At 36.9% G+C, this 20,526-nt stretch overlaps 2 protein-coding genes across 2 annotated transcripts in view; both read right to left on the reverse strand.

Annotated features, from left to right (window-relative positions):
- The window catches only part of LOC142352206 (uncharacterized), a 354,267-nt gene that overhangs the window by 65,339 nt on the left and 268,402 nt on the right, over positions 1-20,526 (reverse strand). The window lies entirely within an intron of this gene.
- Positions 40-12,364, reverse strand: LOC142352150 (four and a half LIM domains protein 1-like). The gene is made up of 3 exons (XM_075404547.1): positions 12,207-12,364; positions 7,299-7,497; positions 40-237 (listed from the first exon to the last, which is right to left on the reverse strand). Exons 1-3 carry the CDS (start codon positions 12,249-12,251, stop codon positions 86-88), a joined length of 396 nt encoding a protein of 131 aa, XP_075260662.1. The 5' UTR covers positions 12,252-12,364; the 3' UTR covers positions 40-85.

Raw genomic sequence — 20,526 nt, forward strand, 5'->3', positions numbered from 1 at the left:
TTCTTTTCAGGCAATAGTGAAGCAGAAGAAATACTTTATTGAAGTCACTTTGTTTCTGGCTATTTTCGTAATTGTAATTGTGCCGTTAAGTTGTTTCTGCGAGACAATTTTGTGAATGTACGTAGTTTCCGCTTCTGTCTTTTTTGTAAGCTGATGCTATTGGTCGCCCACACGTGAAACACTTGAAACACTCCGAGTGGAAAATTCTGCCCTCGTAAGTTCGGAGGGATCTGCCTCCTATTAAGGAATTGGAAACAAGCGTTATGTAGTTCTCGAAATACCGTAAACCAGGATGAGGTCCACGGCTCCGAGACAGGCATGGGCCAGACAAGGGGGGGGGTCAGATTTACCGATTCAAACAAACACATAGCCTGACAAATGTTTCGTTCGCGCCGTTCTGTTGGACCAAAATGTGATATTCGCATGTTTGGTCTGGCCCATACCCATTCAAACGTGGGTTTTAAAAATGTAAAAAATTTTAGCACGAAAACGAGGAAAACGCATAAAATTGTTGACAGCGTGGAACTAATGCCCCGAAATTAGGGGAAAAACTTCTAAGAAAACAGCTTAAGGTTGTACGTTTTTCAAACTGGGATTTCTGAGCTATAATTTATTTAAATTCGTACAGAAGTAATGTTACTCAAAAAACGCTATGTAGATTAAAACAATTTCTTGAATTTTGGATTACGCTCATAATTTTCTTATACCATACATATCAAACAACTAAAAAGTGCATTGGTAAAGTATATATTAAATTTAAAAACGACAAAACCAAATGCAAAAAGTCAATTAATAAATTTTTCTATCAGCTTTCCATCTAAAACATTTGTTTTCATAATTTATAACTGGCGTCATAATTATCCTTTAGAATGATTTCCGTAAAACGAAAAGACCAACCAAAATTGAATATACTTCAACTTTGGTCAAAACTGTTTCACCAAATTGCAAGAAACGCAGCAAAAAATTAAAACCAAACTTTCTTCAGAGTCAGAATTTCTGTCTTCAGCTTTTTGTCCAATTTTCTTGCGCCAAAAATTGCGTTAACCACAACATTAAACTGGCACCCATTATAAAATATAAGCCACTGAAACACGATTATATCTCATTTCATTTGGAAAGAATCCAGCTAGCGCATTGTCACACAAATGAAGGAATCAGCTTTTTTCCTTAGTTAGGTTTATTGAGGAAGTGAAGCCCCAAAAGAAATCGAAGTTCTTAATAAGGTACTGAAAAAATCTACCTTCTAAGGTTTTAACGATGAAGTAGAAAAATAGAAGGATATACTCTAGGAGAGGATAAAAAGAACCAGAGATAGAACTGAACGAGTAACAGATAATATTTCGGACAATAGTTTGTATTTGTTAGTAATTTCTACCATAGGTTGATAAAAATTATCAAATGACAGCTTGAATAAAAAAATCAACAAAGCTCTTACAAAAAACGCGTCAAAATTAAGCATTTATGAAAAGGTCAAATTGAAGACTAGCGCTGATTTCTGCAACGACTTGAAACTACATTCGAATACAAACAATGTCATGAAGAAAAAACATTTGTAAAAAAAGTTTAAAAACTCAATGCAGTAGAATTGAATTGAGGACAATCTAACAATTATTGTTTTCCTGGATCTGGGAAACGGGACAAGGAAAAACCAAAAATTGCGCTGCAGAAAAGAAATCGAAGTTCTTAATAAGGTACTGAAAAAATCTACGTTCTACGGTTTTAACGATGAAGTAGAAAAATAGAAGGGTATACTCTAGGAGAGGATAAAAAGAACCAGAGATAGAACTGAACGAGTAACAGATAATATTTCGGACAATAGTTTGTATTTGTTAGTAATTTCTACCATAGGTTGATAAAAATTATCAAATGACAGCTTGAATAAAAAAATCAACAAAGCTCTTACAAAAAACGCGTCAAAATTAAGCATTTATGAAAAGGTCAAATTGAAGACTAGCGCTGATTTCTGCAACGACTTGAAACTACATTCGAATACAAACAATGTCATGAAGAAAAAACATTTGTAAAAAAAGTTTAAAAACTCAATGCAGTAGAATTGAATTGAGGACAATCAAACAATTATTGTTTTCCTGGATCTGGGAAACGGGACAAGGAAAAACCAAAAATTGCGCTACAGAAAAAGTACGAATCCCGCCTTTTTGAAGAGGTTTAATATAATGGTTGTCTAAAATGTTCGAAAAATCTGATTGGCTGAGAAGTATATATTACTAAAATACTTGCGTGCAATTAGCCTAAGTTCCACAAATTTTAATTCTAGTTTCTAAAAATCTTTATTCTTATAGCCTCGGTTAAGCTGGCCGTAGGACTTGATATGAATCTATCACAACCGCACGTTATCAGTTTCCCCAAAATACAATTTTGTTCTGCGGGTAAACACAAATTCTCAGCTTATTAATCTTAATGTTTGTGTCCTATTTTAAAACGTGGAAAAATTTGATTGGTCAGCACACAAGTGGGAGGGTCACCTATCCCCCATTTGTCGACCCGACGGCATATCACCTCATTTTACTGGATGTCGACGACATCCTGCCCTCTCCTCTTACGCCCTTGGTGCTACCTCTACCAGTACCAGAGCTTGTGTGCGAGATGCAAACGCCGACCCTCTTCAAGATGACCCAGCCTCTCTACAGTCACAGTCTATGGATTCAGCAACCCATGCGCGGGTGATTCCACTGCCTTCAATCGCCACTATCTCTTCCTCGTCTGGGGAACTACATCTGTATATAGATAGCGACACAAGCCCTCCAACACAAATGGGACCTACAAGTTCGTCCCATGAACTTCTAATAAGCTCCCAAACGGTGCCACAGTCACAACAGCTTCTCTTCCCGGCATCACGGCTGCCATTCTCAGTAACCCAGCCACCACCTCAACCCCGCACAGCTCTTCTAGGGCTGGTGAAGTTGCTGCGGCACAATCGGGTCGGTCAACACCCGAGAATTTAGTCCCAAATTGGGCCTACTATGGTCGAATTCGTGGCCCACGACTACTTAGCCAGCTGCTGACCTACCTCACCACCAGTGATGCCCACACCACTGTCATTTGTCGCTGCCACTCCGCCATCACACAGATATGGACCGACAATTCCTCATGTTCGGCTCCAACCGACTTCCCCCAACTCCCTCCTTACGATCGGCCAACATCCACCGACAATTATCCCTGCGCGGATCCTTCCCCATGACAACGCCCCATGGCCATGACGCACGAGATTTATCTAGTTCGCTCCTCGCATGCCTCATAGTCGCCTGCACGGCATACCGCAAGCCCTACCAGATGCCCACAGCCCTCAACCTCCAAGAGTCGAGTCAATCCTTTCGCACCTACACAAAGTGTGATGCACAGGACTTCGAGACCCAACTGCATCTTCCACCATTTTACAAATCCTCTGGGTACAAACAGGGATCACGGAATTTATGTCCCCGAGAAGATTAAATACGATTCAATTCCCCCAAACCACACGTCTAAACCGACAGCAAATTCATGTTCTTTGGTTCAGTTGGAAAATGGATATGTTGAAGAAGGACGGTATAAAGACCTCCCACTTGAGTGCCTCCACTTTCCGATAAATCTTCGCTTTACGGAAACGCTTTTCGCACCTATAGAAATTCTTCTTTGCCCTAGCAGACCGTCTATATAATTATCTCAACACTCTCTTCACGAGAGATGTTGCCCCCTACCGCATTTACAGTTTGGTGTTTTGCATCCTACACAGATGGATGTAAACAACCAGAATCACAAAGTTAGGACAAAAATGTAACACACTATTCACAATTATCTTTTCGTCCAACACCACTTTCACCGGACTAACCCACTTGTACGTAAGAGTTCTCGCTTACAGTATGTAAACACTAAACATACGTCACCTTATTATTTAAATTATACCTATATAAAAAACCCACTTATTGCGAGGGAACACTCAGAACCTTCGATCCAATCAAAAATTATTTCTTGTTTTCGCCACTCTATGCAAAAACACATCTCCCGATACCTGTTCCCATTGAATACCTCCAGTGTGTAGAGGGAGGCGCAATGAAGTGCATGTACGGACACACATTCCACCTCCTATACAGGGACTGGACGGTGGACAAGTTGGCCAATCGGGAACCGATACCAGAGGAGACACAAATCCTCAACCACCTCGTCGCATTGCAACCACACTGCAATTCTGATCTCTACCCTCGGTCACTTGCCACCTGTCTTGCAAGAGACAAGGGATTCCTCGAAATCTTCAGGGATCCGGACAATTGGGCCCCTGATTTTGAATTCGAATTTCCAACGCAGGCGACAGTCCTAACACTTCGGACTCACAGACCCACAAAAACTCGAGACTCGCTGTTCTCTAAACTCACTCTGAGCTGATTTTCTATTCTTTTCTTTCTATATATCTTTATATATATATATATATATATATATATATATATATATAAAATTTAACCTTCTTTAGTCCTTTCTCCTTTGACACAATTGAAGATTAGGATCAGTTCTTTCCTTCTTTTCTCCGGTCGGAGCTTATTCAGCATGCACTAAAAATCACTAAAAATTTGAAAGAATAAGCAGCTCACATAGTAGCTAAAAGATGGATTTTCACCAGAAGGTAAGCTGGCAAGTTTGACCGGTAAAACCCTGTAGCAGATGGAGATAATCATCGTTATAATTGAAGTATACCTTCAGTATTTTGCAGAGTCGGTTAGTCTTAAGAGATATAGGTGAGCCTACTTCGCGCGCAATAGTAACTTGCCCTAGCTCTTGATTCCTTAAGGCTGTAAAAGGAGCCCACCTTGGGTCTGCCTTAATGATCTATCATAGCTTGAAAACTGTTAAATGAGAGCTTGAATAAAAAATCATCAAAGCTATTGCAAAAAGCGAGACAAATTCACAAATTTATGGAAGCGTCAAATTGAAAACTAACGCCGATTTCTTCAACGAATTGAAACAGCTTTCGAATACAAACAAGGTTAAGAAGAAAACAGTTTTCTAAAAAACTGTTTAAAAACTCAATGCAGTAGAAATGAATTGAGGACAATCTAACAATTATTGTTTTCCTGGATCTGGGAAAGGGGACAAAGAAAAATCAGAAATTGCGCTGCAGAAAAAGTATGATCCCGCCTTTTTCAAGAAGTTTAATAATGGTTGTCTAGAATGTTCGAAAAATCTGATTGGCTGAGAAATATATATTACTACAATATTTGCGTGCAAATAGCCTAAGTTCGACAAATTTTAATTCTAGTTTCTGAAAATCTTTATTCTTATGGCCTCGGTTTAGCTGGCGTAGGACTTGATATGAATCTCCCGGGTCGAGAATAAATTGGAAAACTATGTGAGATAAGCGGAAAAAAGTTAGCTTTTTCACAGCAAATTTCGTACATAATTTTGCGTTGAAATGCGGTGAATGCGGTGAAATTATCTAAGTTCACCGCTAGAGTCAGTGGTGATCTTACAAAAATTCAACACAACTCACCACAATTCACCGCTAAAATTTGTAATTTCACCTCCCTTACAAGTGTCCGAACCTCTCACCTCCTGCAAGTCACCCACTTCTTCTTCCACTGCGCCATCTCTCACTAACTTGTAAGTGTTTGTTTTGAATATAAATCAAATTCACTCTACTTTATGTAAAACATGCGTTGTAAATTTTTGTAAGATTTGCGATTTTTAGCGGTGAAATCACATATTTTAGCGGTGGAATGTGGTGACTTTTTATAAGTTCACCGCTTACTCTAGTGGTGAAATTATATCAATTCACCGCTCAAAAAAAAGTGTCAATAAGATGTAAGATTAAGGGGTAGTTTTAATGGGAGGTTAAATCTAATTCACTCCCCATTATTTTCACCGCATTCTCTGCCGATCTCACACAAATTTATCATTTTTTATTAGCGGTGAAATTATGTAAGTTCACCACTAAGTTGAGCGGTGAATTTATGTAATTTCACCGCATTTACCGCTTATCTTACATAATTTGGACACTTTTTTTGAAGCAGTGAATATATGTAATTTCACCGCTAAATTCAGCGTTGAAATTATGTAATTTCACCGCTACCAGGCGATAAAGGTTTTATTCATCGCATTCACCACCTGATTTATGTAATTTCAACGCATTCATCGCTTTTCTTACAAAAATTTCCTCATTCACCGCTTATCTTACATAATTTTGCGCTGAATGGCGGTGACACCTCGACCCGGGCTGTCACATCCGAACGTTAGATCAGTTTCCCCAAAAATACAATTTTTTTCTCCTGCGGGTAAACACAAATTCTCAGCATTTTAATCTTAACGTTTGCATCCGATTTTAAAATGTGGAAAAATTTGATGAGTCAGCCAATCAGAAAGCAGTATTGACATTTTCTCAATTGTGATTGGCCAGCAAGAAAGATTTTTTATATTGATACTTCTGTGATTTTCACTTGCGCCTGTTCTAATACTACATCCGTTATATCCGTTAGCCGTAAGTAAACGTTACGTAACTTTGCTTGAAGCACTATGAAAATCTGGCGTTTATCAGGAAATCTTCAACAGCTCAAAATGATTTCGAATCAAAATTCGAAGCAAACGTCTGCAGAGACACCCGACTTTACTTAAATACGCCTCTTGTGACTTTATAAAGGCCGAAAGTTTTCTATAAGTCAACTTCTGGCTGTATATAGGAACATCGGGGATTGTAATTTATGACACTGCTTACATTCGGTATTTTCAAACTTCAGTGTGCAAAACTAGAAATTTTCGCCTACCCCCAAAAAACGTCCCATTTTCATAATGACCCTGTTTATTAGCATAGTATATATATATATATATATATATATATATATATATATATATATATATATACATTAGCATATAAAGATTAGTTTTATAACATGATACATATTACAGATAGCCTGGGTCTTACCCATCACAGCCATCTACGAAATTATGGCCTCTCATTATGGCATATTTATGATGGGGGAGGGCTACCCGGGTCGAGAAGAAATCGGAAAAATATGTAAGATAAGCGGTGAAAAGTTCATTTTTTCACCGCAAATTTCGTACATAATTTTACGGTGAAATGCTGTGAATGCGGTGAAATTATGTAAGTTCACCGCCAGAGTAAACGGTGAACTTAGAAAAATTCACTACAATTCGCCGCTAAAATATGTAATTTCACCGCTACATTAAGCGATAGAATTACATACTTTAGTGGTGAATTTTTGCGTGACAACAAAGCTTGGGGAGGGCAGGGTATGTAGGAGACACGATAGGTCCTTTCCCATCAGGGTTGAAGAGACAGACCTCGAAGGAGAACTCACCGACAATCTTCTGCTTGCAATAGTCGCATGTTTGGGCATGTTTCTCGACATAGCACTTTTTGCAGACACGTTTGTACCCAACAGAGAAGAAGGGCTTCCCTGCCAGACTGGCGTGACAGTTCTTCTCTCTACAGATGAAACAGTGTCCGTGGTAGCTGTTCGTACCATCAGTCACCCTCGTGTCATAGTAAGTCAGGTTCTACTCAATTAAAAACATAAACAGACTAACGTTGGATGAATTTCTCTCGAACGTCAGACGGGGGCAACTTAATTTAGAAAGAGTGTATCTTAGAAATGTTTTATGAACGCAAAAAAAAGTTGACCTCAGAGGGGTTCGAACCCCGGACCAGCAGCTGGACAGTGACATTTTTTACCACTCAGCTATAAAGGCTTGCATTTTCTTGCGCTCGCAATCACTTTAATCAACGAACTTTATTTCAGGCCGGAGGCAACGTACATAATCGAAAATGAAGATGTAAAAATTAAAAAGGCAAGAAAGGAGTCAAAGAAAGTTCTAGAACAAAAGCGCAAAAACGTTGAAACAAAATTTTTGCGTGACAAAAAGACACGTTAAAATTTTTTCCAAATTCGTTCGAGATCAATTAAATAACCAGGTTTTATCCGTTAGTGCCCCAAGCCTAGTGGGCGCAAATTATCTGTACACCCAGATTTACGCGCCATATTTGTACAGAATGACAGAATGACTTACGATGTAATGACAGGTGCTCTGTAACGTGGGGGGGGGGGGGGGGTGAACGGAAAATATCCAACAGCCAAATAAAGCCCAGGAGATCCAGAGGTTGGTTGGTTTCACCGGGAATTAATGTAATCTATAAAAAAAATTGATTAATAACGTTAATATCATATTACACAATGCAATTACACACACATTACAGCAAAGTCGCAAAGCTGTGCATTAAATCAAATCAATTTTGATCAAAAATTAGAGTAACAGAAATAATTTTGGGGTCTTTCGCATTATAGCCCCCCCCATTAAATTATAGCCCCCCCATTATGGTATAATTGCCATGATTGTGGGGGCTATAGGTTATCTGACCACTAGGCTGGGGGGGCAATAATGGGAAAGACCCTAATTTTGTGGTAGGTCAGGTTCTACTCATTAAAAAAACAATCCTGGTTGAGGTGCCCGACCCAAGTCAGCTATGATCAGACCGTGTTGAATGGCACGCAGAGGGTAAAACGCACCCCAATAACAGAGCCTCGAAGCTGATCTGATCTGGTTATAGACAGATCAGTGCCCAGTCCATAGTATGCACGGTTTGATCTGCGCGTCATCTAAGAGCTGGACAGTGTCTGATCCAATAAAAAATGCTCTAGTTCTGAAGAGTTCACGGTTTCAGAGGTACCCGTGCCGAGGTGTCACCACTATTCAACGCAAAATTATGTACGATAAGCGGTGAATGTGGAAAATTTTGTACGATAAGCGGTGAATGCGATGAAAATATATAAATCAGGCGGTGAATGCAATGAAAAAACTTGATCGCCTGGTAGCGGTGAAATCACATAAATTCACTGCTGAATTTAGCGGAGAAATTACATAAACCATCGCTTTGAACAAAGTGTCCAAATTATGTGAGATCAGCACTGAATGCGGTAAAATTACATAAATTCACCGCTTAACTTAGTGGTGAAATAACATAAATTCATCGCTTAGAAAACGATTCGAATTTTTTGTCCGATGAAGCGCAGATACATTTATTAAAAGACCCACGGAAAATTTACCCAAGAGTAATCAAACAAATTCTTGAAATTTTTTTAAACGGTGAATTTATGTAACTTCACCACTAGAGTAAGAAGTGAAATTACAAACAACCGCCACATATCACCGCTCAAATTAGTACTTTCAGCGCTAATTTTACAAAAACTCTACGCGCATGTTTTACAGAAAGTAGACTGAAATTGATTTAAATTCAGAGCGAAAGCTGGCGCACTGGAAGAAGAACTGACCTGCATAAAGCCGATGAGAGGATTGAATCTGTGTATGGCCGTAATTTGAAGTTAGCGGTGAAGTTTGATGAGTTTTTGTAAGTTCACCGTTGACTCTAGCGGCGAAATTATATAATTTCACCGCATTTCACCCCAAAATTATGTTCGAAATTTGCAATGAAAAAACAAAAATTTTCACCGCTTATCTTACAGACATTTCCAGTTTTTCCTCGACCTCGGTTTGTTTTTTGTAAAGCAAAGGCATCTTTCAAAGGTCAAATCTATTAATCCTAATACGACTGCAGTGAATTTAATAGTGAATTTTCTTTTTCACCACTGTTCACGCAAAAATGGGTTTCGCCAGCCTGTTTCCAATCGTTGCACTTTTCCTATGCAGTCGCATCTCTTTTAATCTGCCCTTCCTGGGTTGAGGCGCCGTGAATTGTTATAGAAATTGGGTTTTTAAAACTAAAGCAGGGAATTAACTTAATGGTGAAAAACATCAATTCATGACTAAGAAAAGACTTCAAATTTTTTGTCCAATGAAGCTGAAGCGCAGATATATTTTTTAAATGAGCCACGGAAAATTTACCCACGAGTGATAATACAAATTCTTGAAATTTTTTTAAACGGTGAATTTATGTAACTTCACCACTAGAGTAAGAAGTGAACTTACAAACAATCGCCACATATCACCGCTCAAATTAGTACTTTCATCGCTAATTTTACAAAAACTCAACGCGCATGTTTTACAGAAAGTAGACTGAAATTGATTTAAATTCAAAACAAATATCCTAGCATTGAGCGAAAGCTGGCGCACTGGAAGAAGAACTGACCTGCATAAAGCCGATGAGAGGATTGAATCTGTGTATGGCCGTAATTTGGAGTTAGCGGTTAAGTTTGATGAATTTTTGTAAGTTCACCGCTGACTCTAGCGGTGAAATTACATAATTTCACCGCATTTCACCCCAAAATTATGTTTAAAATTTGCGGTGAAAAAAAGAAAATTTTCATCGCCTATCCTACATACTTTTCCAATTTTTCCTTGACCTTGGTCTGCTTGTCGTAAAGCAAAGGAATCATAGATCTATTCTGTTTCGCCCCCACCCCAGCTTGGTGAACATGAATTTTTGGTGACCCCCAGATGCACTTGCTATTTTCTTACATAGCACCTGCTATATGACAACATTGAATTTGTAACGGGGGGTCATAAAAATTACTGGGAGGCGAAAACAGAACAGATCCAGCATGATTTAGCGGTTAAAACTATTTTTCTTAATCAGAATTGCGGTGAATTTCGCAGTGAATTTGTTTTTCACTGAACTTCATGCATAAATTGGTTCGGCCAGCCTGTTTCCAAACGTTGCACTTTTCCTACGCAATCGCATTTTTTTAATATGTCCATCCTGGTTTGAGGTGCCGTGAATTGTTGTAAAATTTGGGTTTTTAAGAGTAAAGTGTGGAAATAATTTAGTGGTGAAATGACAAAAATTGCTCGCTTAGAAAACGCTTTGAAATTTTTGTCCAATGAAGCTGAAGCGCAGATACATTTTTTAAAAGAGTCACGGAAAATTTACACCTGAATATTCATAAAAATTCTTGAAACTTTTTCTATCAGGTAAATTTCTGTAATTTCAACACTAAAGTAAGCGACGACTTTACCACGTTTCCCCACAAAAATTAGTATTTTCATTGCTAATTTTATTAAAATTCAATGGGCTTCTTTTACAGAAATTAGAGTGCAATCGGTTTAAAATCACAACAAATGTTCTAGCATTGAGTGAAAGGTGGCGCTGTGGAAGAAGAAGTGGCTTGCATTAAGGAGATGAGAGGTTTGAATCCTTGTAGGGTCGGTAATTTGTAGTTAGCGATGAAGTTTGGTGAGTTTTTGTAAGTTCACCGCTGTCTCTAGCTGTGAATTTACATAATTTCACCGCATTTCACTCCAAAATTATGTAGTACAGTAGAACCCCAAAAAACAATTGTTGATCCACTTTGCTCCAGTTTTCAACTGTAAAATTGATTTGAAATATTTTTTTTTTTCAAATTTGCTTCAAAAATTTTTTGTTTTTGTCAAGATTTGTCAAGATCGTATCAAGTTACGCCATGAAATTTTCTTGACATGTCTTAATAAGATCTTATCACGGTCTTACCAAGGTCTTACAAGTTGTTTCAAGTTTTGTGCAAGTTATCAAGATCTTGAATGACATGTTAAGATTTATCAAGTTTCATGTCACTGGGAGTATGAACGATTTTAAAAAATGGCCGTTGACAATTTTGACAACTTTGTCCAATTGCCGAATTGTTGACAACTTTGTCGCATCCGTTGACAACTTCGCCCAATTATTTTTTTAAAATAACTTCACTAAGAATGGCACTAATGCCTAACGTAATTTCAGTCTCTGAAAATCAAACAACTTTTTGTAAGCTTAGGAACCAGGATTATTGGAAATATAACTCTTACGCCTTTCTTACGACATCATAGCATTCTAATTGCAATTGGGGCCGACAACACGGGGGGTCGAAACAGAGACCTTTTTCGTTTGTGTCCCCCCGCCCAGCTTAGTGGATGCATATTATTTGCACCCCTGACGCACGTGCCATATTTTTACATGATGATTCACTATGTAATGGCACGTGCTCTGTAACTGGGGGGCGCATAACGTACTGGGGGGGGGCACGAACGGAAAAGACCCCGGAACAGAATAGATCCGCATGTTGTTTTTAACACTGTATCTCTGACCCCACTAAGTTATGTGTTGTTATATTGCACACTTCTCGTCAGAAAATAGCATGTGCACCTGAGGCAGGTGGGGGTGGGGGCGTAGAAGTTTTATGTCCCTAAGATGGGGTTATTTATTTACTGAGGCTAATTTATTATGCGATGCCATTTGTTTTGGCGGGGGTGGGGGGGGGGGGGGGGTGGGTTTAACCACGGAAGGATTAACCAATGAGGTCTACCTTTCCACAGCCGTAGCACTTGTTGCCTACCAGCGGTGTTCCCATCACACATCGCCACCAACCGCACAAACGGGTTTAAACTCAAAAGTGAGTCGAGTAAGTTCTCTTTAGTAAAAGTTTGAAATTGGTACACGAAACGTTCATTGACAACACGTGGTAATTTAATTAAGAACAAAAGTGCCGAAAGTCCCGCATTTTAGAGTTTTTGCAGTTCAGATTACTCCTGAGAAACAGTTCGAGAACTATTTTCCTATGTATCAAAACATTACATGCAACTTCTAATCGTACCCTTTGAGAACTAATATTAATCAAATCTCGTGACAATAACACTAGCCGCATAACTTAAGGATCTTTCCCATGACATGCCCCCTCTCAACTGTGTCCTATGAAGTATAGCCCTCCTCCCCATTATTGTAAGCACATCAAAATGGGAGGCTATAGCGCGAAACCCAGGTTGAGGTCCCACCCTGAGGTGACCTCTGATCAGACCCAAGACCAACGCACACGGTGTGTTCCCAGACAAACTTGATTTCCCTGATAAACTTTACATAAAAGTTGAAGCTACCGATAGAAATGCTGGAAAAAGTAACAAAAAAAGATGCCAAAAACCAAGACAAAGGGAGCTGGATTCCTTTCAAAGTTTGAAAAAATCAAGCTGCAAAGATTGTACAGGGAAGGAAGAGCAGCGTATGAATTAAATAAAAATATATAAAAAGGAAGTGGACCATTGAAGGAGAAAAATGCTTACAGACTGAACTGTGTACATTCTTAAACAAAGTAGCGCCATACAACAAGACAGTTTAAAAAATTACTGCAGTGATTAAATTTTCAGTGAAGTTTGGTGTCTCAATTTTACCTTTAAAGACAAATCATTAGATTTTGATAATAGAGTGAAGTATTAATTGGCATGTATTGACGTCTTTTCCCTTTGTTTATGTACAACAATTGATTTCAGAAAATATTACCTACGCTTCAGCAGTTTTTACAAAGTTGTTACGCAAAACATAATGCAACCAATATTATGGATTGATCAGGGAACGAAGTTTAGCAGTGAGTTGTGAAATGTTTGCAAAAAAATGAGAAATCAAATTTAGTGAACAAAAATTAAAAAAAATTAATGTCACAGAGTGAGCTGTCAGATAATTTCTAATGTTCTCATCACAATTAACACAACAACAATTAATCAAACAGTGGGTAAATTTCCAAAAAAGAAAACGAGTATTGAAGTTTTGGCCCATTTAAAATTTTACACTCCTATTAACCAGTACAAGCGACCAAAATAAACTAGAATAATGAAAAATTTTATAATGCCAACCTACCATTCTTTATTCATCAACATTGTTCACCTACAACAGAGTATTTGACGAAAAGATTGGAAGAATTTAAAATCCTATTCAATTAAAGACAATTGTGGACAAAAAGTCTCCTGGTTATTTTCCAACGAAAGTATTATCTGGTAATTTACCAGCTACTTCTATCAACACAAGAGTTATTCCATTTTGCAGAGAAGAAAGCTCAAGCTGACAATACTTGCACTGTTACTTTTTTTGATAAAAACTTTTATGTGTAAATATTTGCTTGTTTTTTTTATTGGAAAGTACTTTATCGTTTTCTAGTTCATTTTTATATTAAACTATACTCCTTACAAACCAAAGAAAATTTTTCTGAGAAAAAAACAAGAAGAAAAATTATTTGTCATTGGGTTACATCGTTAATTTTAATTTCAGCTGTATTGTTTTCTTAGTTTTAAATTTATTGTCTTTTGTGCTCCATGTATAATAAATCAATTGTCTTGAAATGGAACAGTTTGTTTAGAATACTAACGGCTTTACAAAGGTAATTTTAAATTGGAAGTTAATTTTTTGGCAGAATTGAGGAAAAAGAGTTTCCATTCCACCACAAATGAGCCCTAATTACAAAGAAATCAACGCCAGATCAGAATAATCCAAAATGGAATCGAGTTTAGATCAAAAACTTAAAACAACGTGAGTCTCACCGACTCATTTTTTAGATGGACGAGATAAAGTTATAGCGTTTCTTTTCGTTTTTTTTTGTCTTAAAAAGGAAGGATGTTGATTTTCCCGATAAACCTTTTGAAAAACCCGAAGTTTCCGATAAGCATCATGGAAAAAGTAACAAACAAAGATGCCAAAAGCATAGAAAGAGGGAGTTGGATTCGTTTCAAAGTTTTAGACCTTCAAACTACAAAGATTGAATAAGGGAACGAAGATGGCATATATTATCAATTGAAAATAAGCAAAAAGAAAATTGATTATCGAAAAAAGTTGCTTACATTCCGAATTGTATAAACTATTGCACAATATTGCGCGATACAGCAAGACTTTTTAAAAGAATACCTGCCGTTGTTATAAAAGTCAGTGTCCTAATTTTGTCTTACGGATAAGTTTTTGGATTTTTGCAATGACGTGAAGTAATTATTAGCATGTCTTGACGTCTTTTCTCTTTTTTGTGTGCAACCAATGATATCAAAGTTTTTCAACAATGTTCTAGCAAATTGCACACTATTGATACGCAAAACAAAAAGCCAGCGAAATTTTGGATTGAGCATTGAATGAAGTTTAGTACTGGGCTAAGAAATTATTGCAGGTAAAGGAAAATCAAATTACATTTTGCTGGAAATAAAACAAAAACGATTGTGGCAGAATGAGCTTTCAAATATCTGAAAAAAATTAAATTTCGAGCTTTGGAAAAAAAAGAGACGAGTACTTTGAACAAAATGGATTCATGTCTCATCACAATTAACACAAGAGTTAAATCACATGGGACAATCACCAAGAAAGGAAACAAATTGAGACTTTTTGGACTGTTTATATTTTTACAAAACTCTTATTAACCTATATTACCGATCACAATTTAAAGTTGGTGAAAATGTAGTCATATCAAAATGTGTCGAATAAAGACTCAAATCACAGTTTAAAAGAAACCCTGAACATTGTAACAATGGCTTCTTCTAATACTTCAACTTATAACCTTCACGGGGATCAAAGTGATGAACTTTCAAGAATGACATCTTTAAGTTTTATCATTTGATGATGAGATTTTCGGTGTACAGTTGGTTTCTAATGAGTTTTTTGATTGTTACCCAAAAAAAATCTATTTCATTTACAAAACTTCTGCTAGAACACTTTAGTCTTGATGGAGAATGGGAAGTAAAAATTACCAAAATATCTTATCCTTTCTTCTACCAAAACTTTACAGAAGGTATATTCTTCCAACTAGAAGAACTAACACCACGATATGTTAAACAACCTTAACCAGGAAAAACAAAAACTAGAAAAGTTTGATAATATGCCTGTCAAAATAGACGTGAACACATCTGCACAGTAAACTTCTTTGAGCATTCCTAATGTGAACTCTTTATTTGTCATTTTTTAATGCAAACCTTTACCATGTTATTGGTTGCGATGAAACTATTTACGCGATGGGTGTTTTCATGAGTGTCTGTGGTCCGAATTTTCTTAGTTCCCTTATGACGCTGCTAGAATACATACCCTAAAGATATATTATCATACTGTTGAACATAATATGGCGGGTGACAAAATAAATGGTCTTTTACCAGGCATAGTGTTCTTACCTACCAAAGGTAAAAAAAGGAGATATCATATAAACAGAGCAAAAAATGAAATATTAAAACATTTTATAGCTACAGTTTAATGAAACTCTAAAGAACTCTTTCCGCAGAATGAAACTGGATTTCCCAGACTCTTTTGGTGACTAAGTACCCTACAACTCTTTTGGAATTACGAGAGCTGACTAATGTTTAGAAAAGATTCTGATAATCTTTTTCAATATTATTGTTCTAGAAAAAAATTGCTGACAGTGATTTACCGTTATTTAGTGGCTAATGAAGAGTGGAAGACCAGTTGGTACGTTAGCACAGACATATCGAAGGAGAGCTATACCATTTCTGAAGAGATATGTTTTCCCAACAATTGTAAAAATCGTTGCTGATTTGCTTGCGACAGAATTAGAAAAATTTAGAATTGTTTTAACTGGGAAGAAAAAATCTGTGGAGCCGATATTGAAAAAAATACGTAAGTAGTTAGGTTTGAAAATTTAACACCCGTCTCAATATTTGGTAAAAAGTCCAAAAACCAGTCAGAGTCGTTGATCTAGAATAGATATTATTTAGACTAATATTGAAAATTTGAAAACTCTTGCTTGGAGATATTTGTCAAAAGTTCTCGTTCCGGAACCAGGTGTGCGTTTTCAAGTTCCGGAACTTCATCGCAGTACTTCAGTGGTTAAAACTAGCATTGAAATGTAGTTTTAGTGAAAAGTATATTTTGAAAAGAAAGATATCCATATTCAAATTAAAATTGTGGTACAAAAGGGAACATTATTTGATGACTATAGGAGGAGCATGGAAAAGCAGTTATGGACATGACCTTCACAGAATACAAATTAATTGTAGTATCTAACTCATGTGATCAATTTGCTGCACTCAGTTTTCTCAAAATCATAAAATTGACGGTGAACTAAAACGAAGTTCTTGTTTAGGTTTTTTCCTTATTTTTCTGGCAACTTTCATTCCAAGTGTTTTTTACCATCTCAAGTCCCATAGTGATTCTGTGGACAAAGAATTTCAAACAACTTTTTTTGCGCAAAAGGTAACGAGTCCTGTGGCTGTTGCTTTTCTGATGAAAACAATTAACTCAGCTTGGTTGTACGGTTACACATGCATTAACAGTTCTTGCGAATTAAACATGGAAACATTGTTTGGCATGGATTACCCTCTCGTGCCAAAGGTTAAAGAACGCAATATTAAGAGCTGAAATACCGGTATAGAGGAACTTTTCCAGCAGTTTTCTTTTCAGTTGCAGCTAGAGAGCAATGGATAATGATAGCTGGACGCAACAAAAATTACTATTTTGCAGATTCTTTGGCTCGGCAAATGACATCGTACAGATTTTGGAATTAATGCGGTCACCAACTCTCCCTCGCCCCACCCTCTGGGGTCTCTGGCTCGGCCTATTACTATTCTTTTTCCAAAATCGAACGTTTTGAACAAAACCAACCCTCTGTGCTCGCTCGCTATCGGAAAATAAAGAATAGTTCAGCATTTTATTTCCATGTGTTTTATTTTTTTTTTCCAGAATGATTTATGAAAAAGTAAAATCAGACCCTTTTTTGTAACAAAATTGCCCAGGCAGACGGAAACCAGTTCTGATCCAGACTTTGGCGCGCTTAATACTTTGTTGCTTGCTTGTGCGAGTCTTTCAATGTCACCCATGCTTTCTTGGTTGCATATGCTATCCAAAAATGTTTTAGAACACCAAAGATTTTTGATTTTGCTCTATTGGTTAATTGTTAGAGAAACAACTATTTTTCTGAAATAAAAATAAATTGTTTTTCCCCCACCCGTTTCGCTGTGCACTTATGGGGATCGTCTGGTATGCATAGTATTCCAATTGTTCCCTGTTTGTTAGGTTTTGTGACATGATTTGAATCATGACCTATTCCGTATTCAGTTAAACATTTAATTATCAAAAAATATCATTGTATAAAAAGAGCTTTTTGCTTTTTTGGCTGCACGTAAAATTGGGGGAAAATGTACTGGTGACCTGCCTGTGACATCAAAAACAGCTCATGGGAAAGAATCAAAAACAATGTAGATTGTCAAACTATTATGTATATATATATATATATATATATATATATATATATATAACACACACACACACACATATATATATATATATATATATATATATATATTATATATATATATATATATATATATATATATATATATATATATATAAATATATATATATATGGAGGCTAATGATTGCTTCCCTGCAGACTTTAGCACACCTGTGACCATATTTCTGCTCTTCAGTGGAACAAGACTTAGCTAGTGCTTTCGGAAGAACGTGGCTGGTCTATTTTTAAGAATAGGTGCCTCTATGTGCCGGCTTTTCTTCGACCGTAAATACTTGGTGAGTTTTTACTGCTCGTTACAAAAACTCTTCGCCCTTGTTCTAACGCACCCTAACCCCTGTGCCCTCACAAAATTAGTCGGAATCGTAAAGGGGAACAAACGAAAATCTCGAAAAGAGTTAAAACCGGAAAATTGCCTAAAGTTTACTGCACTGAAAACAACATTCAGGTTTAATTGATAATGTTAACACTCCAAGTTATGCAGACTCATGTTATCGCTGCTCTTGAGATATTTTTGCGTCAGAGATATCTAACGTGATATCCTGTTTTTTCACCCCTTTTTTTTATCTCCCAATATTTCAACCTCGGTATTTGTAACCCCTATATCATTATACGCCTCAATTATTTAACCCCTATATTGTTTCACCCCGATCTTAAGCTGCCTATAATTCAGGGTAATTAGGCCTCAATCATTTCAATTTAGTTCAATTAATAGAGATTAAAATCGGGTTGAATTGATTGAGGTGTGAGCATACTATTCACACCTCAATCATTTCACCCCAATTTTAACCTGTAAATTAATGGGACCTTGAGCTAACGACTCAAAAGTTTAAAGCAGAACTATAGCAGTTAGCGAAATAATCATCTCATCCAGTCCCTAATGGGGCAATTAGAAGCTACGGAAAATTGGATGTAACTCTTGGTGGATGAAAAATTGGAGAACATTTCTGGTTTCACTGCATTTTGAAATGAGCATGATAACTGCCGACTTTGAGTTTACTATTTCTTGCAAAAACAAAGAAAGATGGGTCGTAGAAGGCCATGAGTTTTAAATAAAAATATTGAATAAGTTTACTGCTGCCTGGAATTGTTCGAAATATCAAAGCTACAAGTGCCACGTTTCCGCCATTACACAAGATGGTCAAATTATTCGCGTTAACGGTGAGCACAATCATAATACTTTGATTGGGAAGATGGCCGTCAAAACCAAATTTAATACAAACATCGAAGCGTATAAAGAAGAATATGCAAACAATGTTCATTCATGAACAGTCGGAGCGGCATTTGATATACCCGATAGGTTTCAAGAGTGTTTGTGGCATCACAGCGGAAAAGATGGCCAAGAGTGTTATTTAATTGTTGGTGACAAACCGTATTTGACATCGGTTCACAAGGGTTCCAATCTTTGGCTTGCGGGTGAAACCTTTATTTTATATTTACAGGCATCAAATTGATTTTTATTTTTTAAGGGTTTTGTCACTTTGACTTAGTTGTGTATTTAGGTTATTAATGTGTTTGTGTTTTCGTGTTAATTTAAATTTGAAATCCATCTTAACAATTTTGAGTTGGCGCGCTCGTTGCGTCCTCACGGAGTTACATCGAAGGCTCATATCGTGATTTATTAAGGATTTTGATCTCAGGCGTTAACCCTATGATGGGACCCCTAATTGGAGCACAGTTTTGCGACATTTAGATATGAAACTTGCACAGCATAGCTGCTAGCAAAAATATTAATCTGGATTTCAAAGAAAATTCTGTTAATTGTAAGATTGAATTTCGTTTTGAATTGCTAATTTAATCCTGCTCAGAAAATGGATTTTAAAATTAAGCTTACATCCTTTTATTTGAAAAGTACCAGTTCTTCCATCTTCTAGACTAGGACAATTTCTGAAATTTTTTGATGCAAATCAAAGTGCAATATAACAGAGGTCAGCCTTGTCAAGTGTTTTCTTTCGATCAAAGGCATTGGTCTGAAGAGCAGTCGCGTCTTTATTCTTCGATTTCAAACAAACGCAAACTGTTCAAAGCCGCACTCTTGAAGGCCAGTATTTTTGTTTTTTTTTTAATTCCTTTGAACTTAAGCTTTGCTAATTGTTCTTTTGGATGCCGAAATTGATCAAAGATTTCGGTGTTAAACCGATTTCGGGTTGAATAAAATGCGGGGTCATTTGACTTAGGGTTGATTTTGTACGGGGTTAAATTATAGGGGGTTAAATAAATCGGGGTAAAAAGTAGTAGAACCATCTAAAGTATTTAATATCGAATTTAGCAAAACCCGGTTTTAGGTCCATTGAACTTGTTTGTGCGGAAAGCGCGGACAAAATATTGTTTCTATTTTGGGCCAAAGGCGACTTTTTCTAATTAATGATTTATTTTGTCGAGTTGTCTGGGTTGTCTGAAAATGATCATTGTTTGCTGGGTTGTCTGGGAGGCGTGGCGTGGTCTATGTTGTTTGGAAATAAGTGTTGGGTTGTTTGACTTATATTCAAGCTTCCTGTGCTATAACGTATCTTAGCTTGTACATTTTTGTACAAAAAACTAATATAAATTGGTACAAAAAACATACAAAATAGTTCGCAATCTTAGTGATAAAATGTATTATTGTTACAAATTTCTGCAAAAAGTATTTGTGGCC

The sequence above is a fragment of the Convolutriloba macropyga genome, chromosome 1 (assembly GCF_964194025.1).
Source record: "Convolutriloba macropyga chromosome 1, txConMacr16.3, whole genome shotgun sequence".
NCBI lineage: Eukaryota > Metazoa > Xenacoelomorpha > Acoela > Convolutidae > Convolutriloba > Convolutriloba macropyga.

Bases quoted from the DNA above. Each gene is read 5' to 3' on its own strand.
- LOC142352150 (XM_075404547.1), bottom strand. From the start codon at position 12,251: ATGGGAACACCGCTGGTAGGCAACAAGTGCTACGGCTGTGGAAAG. The intron at 7,498-12,206 runs GTAGACCTCATT...TTAATTGAGTAG, and splicing joins AGTGCTACGGCTGTGGAAAG to AACCTGACTTACTATGACAC. The intron at 238-7,298 runs GTGAGTTCTCCT...ATTCCTTAATAG, and splicing joins TTGCAAGCAGAAGATTGTCG to GAGGCAGATCCCTCCGAACT.